The sequence below is a fragment of the Amphiura filiformis genome, chromosome 4 (genome assembly GCF_039555335.1).
Source record: "Amphiura filiformis chromosome 4, Afil_fr2py, whole genome shotgun sequence".
Taxonomy (NCBI): Eukaryota; Metazoa; Echinodermata; class Ophiuroidea; order Amphilepidida; family Amphiuridae; genus Amphiura; species Amphiura filiformis.
Window position 1 is genome coordinate 78,744,959 of NC_092631.1, and position 13,141 is coordinate 78,758,099.

General features: G+C 40.1%; 1 protein-coding gene across 1 annotated transcript; it reads right to left on the reverse strand.

Annotated features, from left to right (window-relative positions):
- Positions 1–617: 617 nt before the first annotated feature.
- Positions 618–9,545, reverse strand: LOC140151466 (uncharacterized). The gene is made up of 7 exons (XM_072173818.1): positions 8,877–9,545; positions 7,927–8,123; positions 4,896–6,069; positions 4,320–4,513; positions 3,210–3,919; positions 2,022–2,188; positions 618–1,551 (listed from the first exon to the last, which is right to left on the reverse strand). The coding sequence occupies exons 1-7, from the start codon at positions 9,507–9,509 to the stop codon at positions 1,447–1,449; spliced, it is 3,180 nt and encodes a 1,059-aa protein (XP_072029919.1). The 5' UTR covers positions 9,510–9,545; the 3' UTR covers positions 618–1,446.
- Positions 9,546–13,141: the final 3,596 nt, after the last annotated feature.

Sequence of the window (13,141 nt, forward strand, 5' to 3'; positions counted from 1 at the left end):
TACAACATGCTTTCTGTTTGATTGCAATTCCACAGATAGGCCAATATATCTCAAAAGAGATTTATTTTGTACCGGAACTCATATACACCGCACGAGGAGTACATCATTAACATGTGCAGTACATAATAGAGGTAGATTATTACTATACATAATAAACAACATTGGTCCAAGAATGGGGCCTTGAGGAATGCCGCAAAAACTATTTGCTGACTTGGACAGATTAACTTCAGTGTTATGATGTGTTATGACTTTTTCTAGTCAACTTATGCTCGTGTTCTAACCGTTATTCAATATATTTCAATTTATTTTTATCTTTATCTTCTAACGATTATGTTGACGACAAATCAAATATAGGCCTATTTGATATCGACTCTCTGGTGGGAATATATCATAGATTTTACGTTAACAAACATTCGTTGATCATGACTGGAAATAAATGGAAATAGATTGAAGAACAAATACCCGTTCATTATGTTCGTTGAATAAAAGGTATACAGCCCTAGTCCAGTCTTATATATTCTCTTTCAAACAATCGCAAAAAGTGATTGGAAATTATCGACAGCAGCATTAACATCATACTTTGTTCATTTTTATTCATTTATTTATTATACGTCATCGCTGGTACATACAGATAAAATTATTGCACAACAAAATATTGAAATATAAAACAAAAGTTTAAAAACAAAACAAAAACAAAACATCAGCAAACATCAGAAGACCAGCAAATAGGCTGGGATAAACAGGTGTAAATTCACCTCTAGAACCACCCCACCTACAAAATTGATTGGAATGCCAGGGGCAAAACCTGAAACGGGTATTTTCTCAAAAAAAAGTTGAGATTTTTATACCACTGGCTACATAATGTTTATGTACAAAAGATTTCTTACAGATTCGTTTAGCAAAAATATCGTAAAATTTGAATTATATTCTGGTATACCAGTGGCCCACGGAGCAGTGTACCATGCATAACTCGCAAAGGCAAAATCGAAATCAACTGACATTTTTGGGGTCAACTTTTTTCGTGGATATCGTGAAAAATGTCATAAAAATAGGATGCTATATGATCACGAAATCCTCCTTTAAATGGACGTACAATTTGGGCATCAGCAAGCAGAAATCAGGTGCAGGTATCAGACGGAATAAATTTGGAATAAAATAGAAACTTCCAAAAACCCAGAGCTTGATAGTTGTAAGAAGAAATGGAATTGGACAATCTGGTTTCTATAGGCAGCTGGTTCCACAAGAGAACATTACGGTTACAGTATGATTGTTTGCGGGATTCCGTTTTACACCTCTAAAACAATGTGATACCGGTGTCCATAGATGATAGCGACGACGACGACGACGACGACGACGACGACGACGACGACGACGACGACGATGATGATGATGATGATGATGATGATGATAATGATGATCCTAGTCAGTCGTCATCCTATTATACCATTATGTGACTTCTTCATATTCATTCTCCATGGTAAATTCTCCGTATGATTTGGGAGAATCATCATCAATGGGGACATATTTGGCGCCGTCCTCCCCGCCAGCATTCTGAAAAACAAACAAATAATAGACAAATAGTGAAAAAGATGCTGCGAATGCAGTTTTAATTATTAGTTTGTAAATCATTTCACTAATAAGTAATGTTATTAATGATCATTACTAATTTTGTGCAACACTCCACAATTCATTTAAAAGAAGAATCTGACGGATGAAGCCGGATTATATTTAATTCCAGTATAAGATCTTTTGCTTTGGTCACCAGCTCGGTTCATTGTCAGGGCATGTCATTGTCAGGGATTCAAGAAAAGTAACAATTGCAACAATACACGATTCGCGAACTTGACATTGGCAAAATGACACATACAATTACAATAGATGACAATGATGATGACGATGATCATTATTACAATGCCGACGGTGAGGATGACGACGATGATGATGATGGTGAGGACGATGATGTTGATTTTATAATGATGGTGAAGATGATCCTTGTCGGTCCGACGTCAGTCTATACCTACCATTGTACTTTTTTCATACTCTGTTCCTGCGTACTCGTTCTCCTTGATAAATTCGTCCATGTACTCATTTTCACTCTCCTCTTTGATCTCGTTCCTCTTTTCATTCTCTTCATTACTCCTTGTAATCCTGACCTCGTAGACACCTTCAGTCTTGTTCTCCTCTTTCGCTGAAACAACAAACGCGTGTAAATTTTTGAGAAAGGTGAAATAAACTATTCAAATGCAACGTATATGACGAGGGGAGATTTTGGGCGCCTGCTTTGTGGATGTGGGTATGGCAAGGAGCAAAAACAAAATGAGCAAGCCGGGTAGGCGTTTTGGCTCACGACAGGGTTGCTGTTTTGCAGTTATATGGTCAGCCCATAGTCAGTAATTGATGGGATTTCAGCCATTTCCACCACTGGTTCTGATAGTCGTCTCGAGTATTGGTGGTCTGTATGTGATATGGTAAATAGATTATTTTCTATTCTTTGATTTAGGGCTCCAAAGAGCCATCAACATCTACAGCTTTCTTGTATGTAAGAACGCTCAAGAAAAACGTACGTCCGCACGTAGCTACCTGCACCATACAAATCCACTTGAATTGCCGCAAACGCAGTGACATTATCAGCATCGGGGAAACAACCCCTAGAACCGAAAATCGCAGTGTGCAGCGAAGAACCGACAACCATAGTAGAGAACCGAAAATCGCAGTGGAGAACCAAAAACCGCAGTAGAGAAACAAACACCGCAGCAGTGAACCAAAAACTATAGCAGAAAACCGAAAACTGCAGCGAAAAGCCACAATTCGCAGTATAGACCCAAAAACCGCAGTAGAGAACCGAAAATATCAGCGGAGTATCAAAATCGCAACTGAAATCCAAAAACGCATCGGTCGTCGCGAAAAATGCAGACTCCGGAGTATGTATACTGGGCCTAAATGTAACTCCTATTCTTGGACTTCACAATCTATTTAATTTTGCCACATACTTGTACGGTTTACAATCTTTCTTGTTCTACTAAAACCCACCAAAATTTATACTAGCATATGAAGTATATATTTAATAACATTTTCAGTTTGTTACAAGCTACTTGCTATACAAATAGCTGCGGAGCAAGTAGGTAGTACTTCACCCTTATTAAGATTCCGATGGACATTTCCGCCCGATTAGCGATATAGTGTATTACAGAATTTCGATTTATACTAACCACCAGATCCTTTGATTTCGTCTGTTGTCAGCAAGGTTGTCATGCCTTCTGGCTGTGACGACGGCAAGCCGATGGTACATTCTGCGGTGGGAACGCTGGTGCTTCGGTCGAGCCTTCTCAGTAACGCCCTATTCCTAACCGGAGTGTTCTCTTTGGAATCTTTACGGGACGGCTCTGAAATAGTACGTCGTCGTGGTCGTCGATGGAGATCTAAAGAACCGATAGATACATTGAACAATTGCTCCACCGGTTTACACACAACAGGTTTGTTCCTTCCTTTGTAAATCAAGTTCTCCCGTCGGATTATGCCTACTTCATTATCTCCGCGTTTCATACGAATACTCGTTGCAGATCGCGGTTCAAGTTCAACCTCTGACTTAGGTACAAGTTCAATCGTTCTAGGAATGTGAAAACTCACGTCGGCGTCTACATTGGCAACAATGCCATTCTGTTTACTGGTATCCTCGCCAATGATATACTCCTCGTAACTTTCTCTCTTCAGTAAAAGGTGCATCAACTTGGATTCCTTTGGTGATGCCAATTCCAAGAGATTATCACTGTGTTTCTCTGGTCTTACCAATGCTACTTTTTGCGGGAGAGGGAAACGTTCGACTATTTCTGTCAGTGTGTATTCTGTGTCATCTTCAACGACTTGGAATTTGCCTCCACAATCGGGATGGAGCGAAAATGGACACATTGAATTTTGTAGCCTGCAAAAAATAAAGACAAAAGGAAGGAAGCGGAACATATTAAATGAATTTGCCTCACAGCAAAAGGAAATGTATGTTACGTGTAAGTTACAATTACATACCAATCGGTGCGCGCTACGTAGCGGCAAAGGTTTCACGTCATATATACTAAGCGCATAAGACTTCAGTTGTCCCGTCAGGCCTAGCAAGAGCAGCAATTTAGTTTATAGAGATTGAATGACAAGGATGAGGCCTGAGAATGATTAGAGGAGTAAGAATTCTAACGGATCACAAATACAAAGTAGGAATATAAATATTAAAGAGAAGCAATATCCATATTAGCGTGAAGAGTATACTATAATGAGGCTTAAGTCAGATTAGGGAAACCCGATATAAAAACTTTTTCAAATTGACAACACACCTAAGAATCTCTATCGGGCCACTTGTACTAGCTACCACTTTGGTCCCCATGACTTCCAGCTCACAACCGTGGTCCAGATTAATCCAAGCAGGAGCGCGTTGCACTTTGCCTACCACCTTGATTTTCCTTGGTGTATATGCGAGCATCTCTGCGAAAGTCACTTCGTCACACATATGGTCTTCAAATGGCAATACCTGCGAAATATTTAATAATAAGTACGGATAAATAAAGGGACTGTCTCTGTTTCGCACTCTATTTCTTCTATTTACTTCACTTCTCTCTGCCTTTCTTTGTCTGGTCTATATGTCTGTCTATCCTCTTTGTTCTCCCTCCGTCTCTGCGTGCCTCCACATAAACGACCTCCTCATCATGCCTACACATCTTTTTAAACACAGCTTTTATGTCATGTAAGACTATGGTAGAAATTAAGATTTTGCAAATTTTCAGGTGCGCGTAAGTAAGGTAAGCTTCCACTTATAATTTATACCCACAGGGTGAATGTTGTAACGGTTTTACGGTTGTACTTTGAAACCATGTTGTTAAGCCCTATGACTATCGCATTACAAGAATACCAACCTTCCAAGGTCCTCTGTAAGCTTTTGGTAGAATAATCGATTCCCCGTCTGATGGTAGCAGCTTATACGCAACTATTGTCTGAATAGTTTCCACATGTTTCAAATGATAGACTATCTGATTCCCAGTAGAGCCCTCGCTATTGGAAGTGTTAGCGATCGTAGCGTAAATTGGCAAGGAGAACTTGCTTGTCAGATCCTTCAAGGGGTATTCTTCTGAAGCGTCAGTACGTTCATGCGGCTGAAAGGATGCACCCTCATCGGTGTCAGTACGTTCATGCGGCTGAAAGTATGCACCTTCATCGGTGTCAGTACGTTCATGCGGCTGAAAGGATGCACCCTCATCGGTGTCAGTACGTTTATGCGGCTGAAAGGATGCACCTTCATCGGTGTCAGTACGTTCATGCGGCTGAAAGGATGCACCCTCATCGGTATCAGTACGTTCATGCGGCTGAAAGGATGCACCCTTATCGGTATCAGTACGTTCATGCGGCTGAAAGGATGCACCCTTATCGGTATCAGTACGTTCATGCGGCTGAAAGGATGCACCCTCATCGGTTTCAGTACTTTCATGTGGCCGAAAGGATGCACCCTCCTCGGTGTCAGACGCTGCTATCAGCTGTTCGGTGGAATGGGAAACTGTTTCATCACGTTCAGGTTGTTGTCGTTGAGGGAGATCTGAGGGATTGATCGACACATGAAACAATTGCACCAGTGGTTTACATACAACAGGTTTGGCATTTCCTTTGTAAATCAAGTTCTCCGGTCGGAGTACTTCGTGATCATCGCGTTCCACAAGAGTAATCGCTGCAGGTGGTACATACTCAACCGGCTTAGGTACAAGCTCAAACGAGTTATGAATGTGAAACTTCACGTCGGCATCTACATTGGCAACAATGCCATTTTCTTTATTGCTGTCCTCCCCTATGATGTATTCGTCGTGGCTATCTTTCTCCAGTAAAAGGTGCATCAACTTTGATTCCTTTGATGATGCCAATTCCAACATGTCCAAAAGATTATCACTGTGTTTCTCTGTTCTTACTAATGCTACCTTTTGTGGGAGAGGGAAACGCGTTACTATTTCAGTCAGTGTGTATTCTGTGTCGTCTTCAACGACTTGGAATTTACCTCCGCAATCGGGATGGAGCGTAAATAATGAACATGTTGAATTTTGTAGCCTGTAAAAAATAAACACAAATAAGGATACCGTAATCAAAATATGAATTTGCCTTACAGCTACAGGACGTGTGTAAGGTATAAGTTATACTACTGACCCAATCGGGTTCGCAGCACAAGTTGGAAGTCATATACGGTACATAGAATATTAAGCAGTGGCGCAGCCAGCAGTGGGCTGAATGCCCCGAAAAAATGAAAGAGAAAATCGGGAAGGAAAAGGAAAGAAAGGACATGAAAAGAATTAAAGATGGGGAAGGAAAAGGGGGTCGAAGCTCCCCACCGTTGTCCGATGCATCCCGTTTCCCGTCCATCCCGTCTGTGCCTCCCGTTTCCCACCAAAATTCACCCCAATCATTGGCCAAAATAATGTAAGTTTTACTCGCTGTTTGGAAGCTCGAAGACTTTACATGTACATTCTCTCTTAACAAACCGGCATTATGTATATATAAAATTGAATACATGAATCCAAAACCCACCCAAGTCCATGGGAAGTGATTTTGAGAAAAAAACTGTTCTGTCACTAGCAGTAGGTTCCCAGGTGACTCAGTTCATGACAAGCGCTTTCGTGTTACGCTTACAGACATCTTTGAAGCGAATTAGTGACCGGCCCTTCCTCCTGTGTCCTGAAGACAGTTCTCCGTAAAGGAGTTCCTTGGGAATGCGACCATCTTCCATTCGACTCACATGGCATAATATTTTGTTGTCTGTAACTGAAGAAGAGCAGTATATCTACTCGAAACGTCGGGTTTTTTTTCATATGTTTATATGCACAGTGATTTTCATCACTGGTTCTAGCTTACTTTTCGTATTCCCATTAATCCTTGTTGTATTTGCAGGTTTAACACTTAGTGCCTTGGAACTAGTGATTTTTGGCTATCGAACTTCACCTACTTCTAATACCTACGTTTACTGTTTTTGTCCACCTCTGTGTACCGTCTAGTCTGTATTTTACTAGCTTCCCCACGTCAAGTCGGTGTACCTAGCACCTTTTCTTTTTGCGACGTTGACGTAGTAGCGTATATATTGATGGGATATCTGGCTGCATTAGATAGGACTTCATTGTTTGTGACCTTGTCTTTCCAGGAGATTCCAAGAATTCGACGTAGACATCTCAAGTAATTCACAGAGGAGCGTACTGAATACACAATACTTCAATACTTTCTTATTTAACCTAGTACCTGGAGAGTGGAGGCCGTCTTGCCGATCCTTTTGTCGAGTTCAGCATCCAGAGATACATTGTTTATGGTAGTAGAGCCTACGAGGGGAATTGGTGAACTACCTGAAGTTGCTGGCCACCGATGTGGATTGATAGTGGAGCTGTGGTGCCATGCCATGTCCTATGATTTAAGTCTTCTACATATTCATGGTTAGGCTGAAGAGTTCGCAGGCTGATGCGAAACGATCCGTCAATTTCTATAGCTCATCTTCAGAGTGGACCGCTATCGCATGCAACATCATCAGCTATTACCATGTCTCCTCATTAGCACTTGTTTTGGTCTTAGCCTTCAGGCGTGCAATGTTAGAGAGTTTACCTTCAGATCGTAAGTAAAGGAACACTCACTTTGTGGATGATTTGAAGGCTTGCTTGAGTAGCAGTACAAAGAAGATGCCAAACATTGTTGGTGCTAGTACACAGCCTTGATTTACTCCACTCTTGTCACCAAATTCTTCAGACATTGAGCCATCGAACTGGACAGTACTCTTCATCCCATCATTTTAAGTTCCCGGAATTAAATGCTTGCTGCATCTTGGTACTGGAATATGTGTATATCCCACCAATAATACAAAGTCAAAATGATGCAACTGGGGATTTTTTTTTAATTCAGGCTAAACCTTTTCAAGTTAGCAACATAGCCTACCTAAGAATCTCTCGCTCTCCACTTGCACTGGCTACCACCTTGGTCCCTAAGACTTCCAACTCACAACCATGGTCCAATTTCGTCAGAACAGGAGTGCGTTGGCCTCTATCTACCACCTTAATTTTACTTGGTCTATATGCAAGGATCTCCTGGTAAGTCACTTCTTTATCCCGCATGCGGTCTTCAAACGGCAATACCTGCGAATATTAAAATATTTAACCAATAACTGTGGGATTTTAAGTAATTCGCCACCTATAATCAAAGACAAAATTAACAAGACTGGTTTGCGTCTGACGTCAGGGTAAATGGGCGGCGTGATTGGTTGCTAACCTGCGCAGTATATGGCATTTCGGTCTGGTTGACAGCAGGATGTCATACGCAAACTATTCTTTTTAATTCGGTCTCGAATTATAGTCTGTCTCCGGGCGGTGTCCCTGTTTGTCTAATCTGCCTGCCTGTCTCTCTATTTGATATCGTTTGTCTGATCTGTCTGTGTCTCTCTTTTATGCCATAGACCTAAAACCTTCTACCTTTTTGCTCTTTCGCCCTCTGCACCTGTCTGGATAGCTCTGAATATTAATACACAATTTAGTTGTTCAACACTGACTCACATCCAGGTGTGCAGATAGCCCTACTATAGGGCCTTTTAAACACACTATATCCGAGAACTGCTCAAACCCACCACTCGAAGGGGAATAGCAGTCACATGGTTTAGCAGTTCTCTATATATAGCCAGGTTTTATGATATAGCATGGTTTTGGATCACCGCAGTCAAAAGGCCATATACTAGTAGGGCTATGTACCGAGCTGAGCGCCAATAGCTACAAACTCTACACACTATGTGAGAGCAGCATTCTTCACATTACTCATAACGCCGTTGTTTTATTTTGTTGTATGCTTTAACACGTTAAAAGTCATGTCACTATCGAAATACAAGTAAAAATAACAACCTTGAAAAGTCCGGTATAACCCTTCGGTATAGACACCAAAAACGTCTCCCGATTCTGTCTAATTGATTCCCCATCTAAGCCATCGAATGGTAGACTATGTGCGGTTATCGTCTCAATAGTTTCCATACGTTTCAGTCGATAGGCCATCTGATTCACAGAAGCGCCATCAAAACTGTAAGTGTTAGCTATCATAGCGAAAATCGGCAAGGAAAACTTGCTTATCATGTCTTTCATGGGGTACTTTATTGAAGACCATGATATGGAGTCAGTATTGCTGGATGCCACTAGCAGTTCAGTGAAATGGGAAACTATGTCCTTACGTTGAGCTTGCGGTTGCGGAGGAGGATATAAGGGATAAGGATCGCTAGACGCACTGACTACTTGCTCTTGCTCCGGCGGTTTACACTCAACAGGTTTGGCCCTTCCTAGAATCCAGTTTTTCATGTCCTCGCGTCGAGCATGCGGTTGCGGAGGAAGATATAAGGGATCAGGATCATCAGGATCGCTAGGCACACTGACTTCTTGCTCTTGCTCCGGTGGTTTACACTCAACAGGTTTGGCCCTTCCTAGAATCCAGTTTTTCAGTCGGAGTAAACCTCCTTCCTGATCATCGCGTTGATCAGACGCCGCCATTTTGGGTATACGTACAACCTTTGCACGTACTAGTACTAATGATTCTCGTCATGCTTTCATGGTTAAAATATTTGGATATAGGGTCAGTCCATATCAAAACAGATTGAGTGTACACCCACCCTCTTGGATTTTGCTCTCCTTTGGCTCAGGGGTACCTTTCATGGACCCCTAGGTGAGGTCTGAAAAAAAAATTCAAATTCAATTTCGTTTCGAATGGCGGGCCATCTAAGTTTGGCGACCTTGACCAAAATTGGGAATTTAAGGTGTCCAAATGACAAAGCGCTCTCTTTGAGAGGCATTTTCTTCTTAATTAAATCAGTTGTGACCCTCTTTTGAATGTGGTCACTCACTGGCTGTGTCTGAAATGCCTAATGCCAAAAAGATTGATTTCGGAATTTCGTTGGGATTTCAGGGGGGTCAAAATCAGCACTTCGTACTGTTCAATCAAATTATCTTTGATTTTGAAGGACCCATGATAATGTCACAGTGCACTTATAGGTCCTAATTATGTTCAGAATGGATTAACCATGTGCCAATGTCTATGAGCAATTCAAAAAGAGAAATTTCTTGACCCCTACAGAATTTTAGGCCCCCCTAAAGTGGTTCAGCCACAAATGGCGCTTAAAATCGGCAAATTTTGACACCTAATAACTTTAGGTGTACACCAGATATGAATTTCTAGTCTTTTGCATCTGAAAGAATGTAGTCTAATGTTACTAGGAACATAAGATTTGTTTTGTATTTTTTCTGTTTTGATAATAAGCTGATGGTCCCAAAAATCCCAATTTTTGACTAATAATGCACAGGTTATGGGTACAAAATGTCAATTTCAACATACCCTTTTTTCTATTTTTGATCACTTTATAGCAAATTGTCTTATTTATCCTGTTATTACATAGTTAACAACGTCCGATTTTGGTGATTTTGGTGTGTAATTATGTTTTCTTGCATGAGAATACAACTACGCAACTTAAAAACTGTACAAGGAACCAATGACCTCCTTATTACAATATGGATGCTTTGGGCAGCCATGTTGCAAAAGAGGGTCATCGGTTCCTTGTATAGTTTACTAATTTGCTTAGTTGTATTTCTCATGCAAGAAAACATATATAATTAGACACCAAAATTACCAAAATCAGACGTTGTTAACTATGGTCAGAATTCAAAAAGGTCGTTGACCTATGAACATTTGTCGTCATAGCGCCCTCCTGAAAGGTCTGACACATAACAACTATACATTTTTGGAATCCTCATGACCATACGAGTAATTTGATATATTACTTGACATAATTGGGAGCATTCTGAACATTTGACCCCCTAACCTGTACTTTGCATGTGCATCGTTGCCAGGAAGTGCATTTTTGACCCCCTTAAAAATCCATACAGAGGATTAGAAAGTAGTTTTTTCTTATTACTTGACTTAAAAGCAACTTGAAATATCAGGATAAATAATACAAATGGCTATAAAGTGATCAAAAATATAAAAAAATATTATACTAAAATTGGCATTTTGTACCGTATCCTGTATGCATGGTATGTTAGGCAAAAATGACTATTTTTGAAAGCGTCAACTTAATACTAAAACACAAAAAATACAAATCAAATCTTATGTTCCTAGTAACATTAAACTACATTCTTTCAGATGCAAAAGACTAGAAATTCATATCTGGTGTACACCTAAAGTTATTAGGGGTCAACATTTGCCGATTTTAAGCGCCATTTGTGGCTGAACCACTTTAGGGGTGGCCTAAAATTCTGTAGGGGTCTAGAAATTTCTCTTTTTTTTAATTGCTCATAGACATTGGCATATGGTTAATCCATTCTGTATAATTAGGACCTATAAGTGCACTGTGACATTATCATGGGTCCTTCAAAATCAAGATAATTTGATTGAACAGTACGAAGTGCTGATTTTGACCCCCTCTGAAATCCCAACGAAATTCCGAAATCTATCTTTTTTGGCATTAGGTATTTCAGACACAGCCAGTGAGTGACCACATTCAAAAAAGAGGATCACAACTGATTCAATTAAGAAGAAAGTTCCCCTCAAAGAGAGCACTTTGTCATTTGGACCCCTTAAATTCCCAATTTTGGTCGAGGTCGCCAAACTTTGATTGCCCGCCATTCGCAAACGAAATGGAATTTGAATTTTTTTCTTGTGACCTCACCTAGGGATCCATGAAAGGTACCCCTGAGCCAAAGGAGAGCAAAATCCAAGAGGGTGGGTGTACACTCAATCTGTTTTGATATGGACTGACCCTAATATATACCTGTCTTTTCTCCAAATGCAGTATAATTTACATTAACTAGTGTAAGCCTCAATTTAAAGTTAATCGCGAGCGATATACGATTACCACCGGGGATTCCCCACGTACTCCGACCAATCAAATGGATGGCGTTACCAGGCGGCGGATGACATGATCGAGCCGGCAACTCGTGAAACCCCCGGCCGTATGGCATTTTCCATATACTCGGTTAGTTTTGTGGGGTTCATTATCGAACCCCAACGGTTTTAGCTTGTATTTATATTATTTATCAACATAGGCCTATTTGTTTGTGATATTTCATGCGTTTTAAAATTTCAAAATAATCCCATTCAATTACACGGTTGACGATGAAAATTTACTGAATTTAGGGAATGCACGTCATCCACCACCTGGGCGTTACTTGATAAGCACACGCGCAATACGACATGGTCCATTCGTAAGCAACTGCTTATAAATTATATGTCAGTGGCCTACCAACCGTAGCAGAATTTCTTTGTGAATTTCCGAAAGTAAATTATGGTTCAAAGGTCCTGTCACTGCTTGTGTAGTTTGATCTATTGCCGTATCTCTGTATTAGGTTCCTGAGAGACAATTTCCTATTTATCAGATTTATGCCTATTATTCATATAGACACATAATTGTATTTTACGTTATTGCATGCTACAACTTGTCCTTTAGATATTGACAGAGAAATTGAAACTTATTATGCATTCTGTCTTTTAAAAATCAAACGTCTGAATTGGGTCCCCAAAAGTTTTAGTGAGAGAGATTAATATGTATATTGTACGTTTTTTATTATTGAAAATGTCAATATTAAAATAGCTATAACTCCTTTGAGTAGAAAAGGTTCTCTTTCAGATCCAAAAACCTGATAACTCAGTTTTTTGGAGTACCATTTTTTTTTGGATCTGAAAAAGAACCTTTTCTATACTTAAAAGTGGTAGGTGTTTGGGGGAAAAACGTATATCTAGTCTTTTGTTATTTACTAATATTTTGAAGCAAGTGAATTTCAGTTTTCGTTTTGGTAAGTTATGTTAATTTCTGACATGAAACCTTGAGATGAGAGGGTTGGTGCTAATCTAGACAAAAGATGAGTCTACTTTTACGGCCCTTAATTCGCAGTAAGTTGTACGGCTTCAATTGACTTGCGTTGGTGTATATACACTTACGCCTAGGCGTGAGTGACTCGTAAAAATAGTCTAACATTGAAATATAAACTAACCATGTTGCCAAGTTATAAGCAAATGTCTTTCATATTGGCGATGAAACGAGCGTCTGAAATAGTCAAATACCCAGCAAACGCAAAACGTTTTCGACATCATTCGCAAAAGGTTATAAAAGGTTGTCAGAAAACGTTTAAATGTC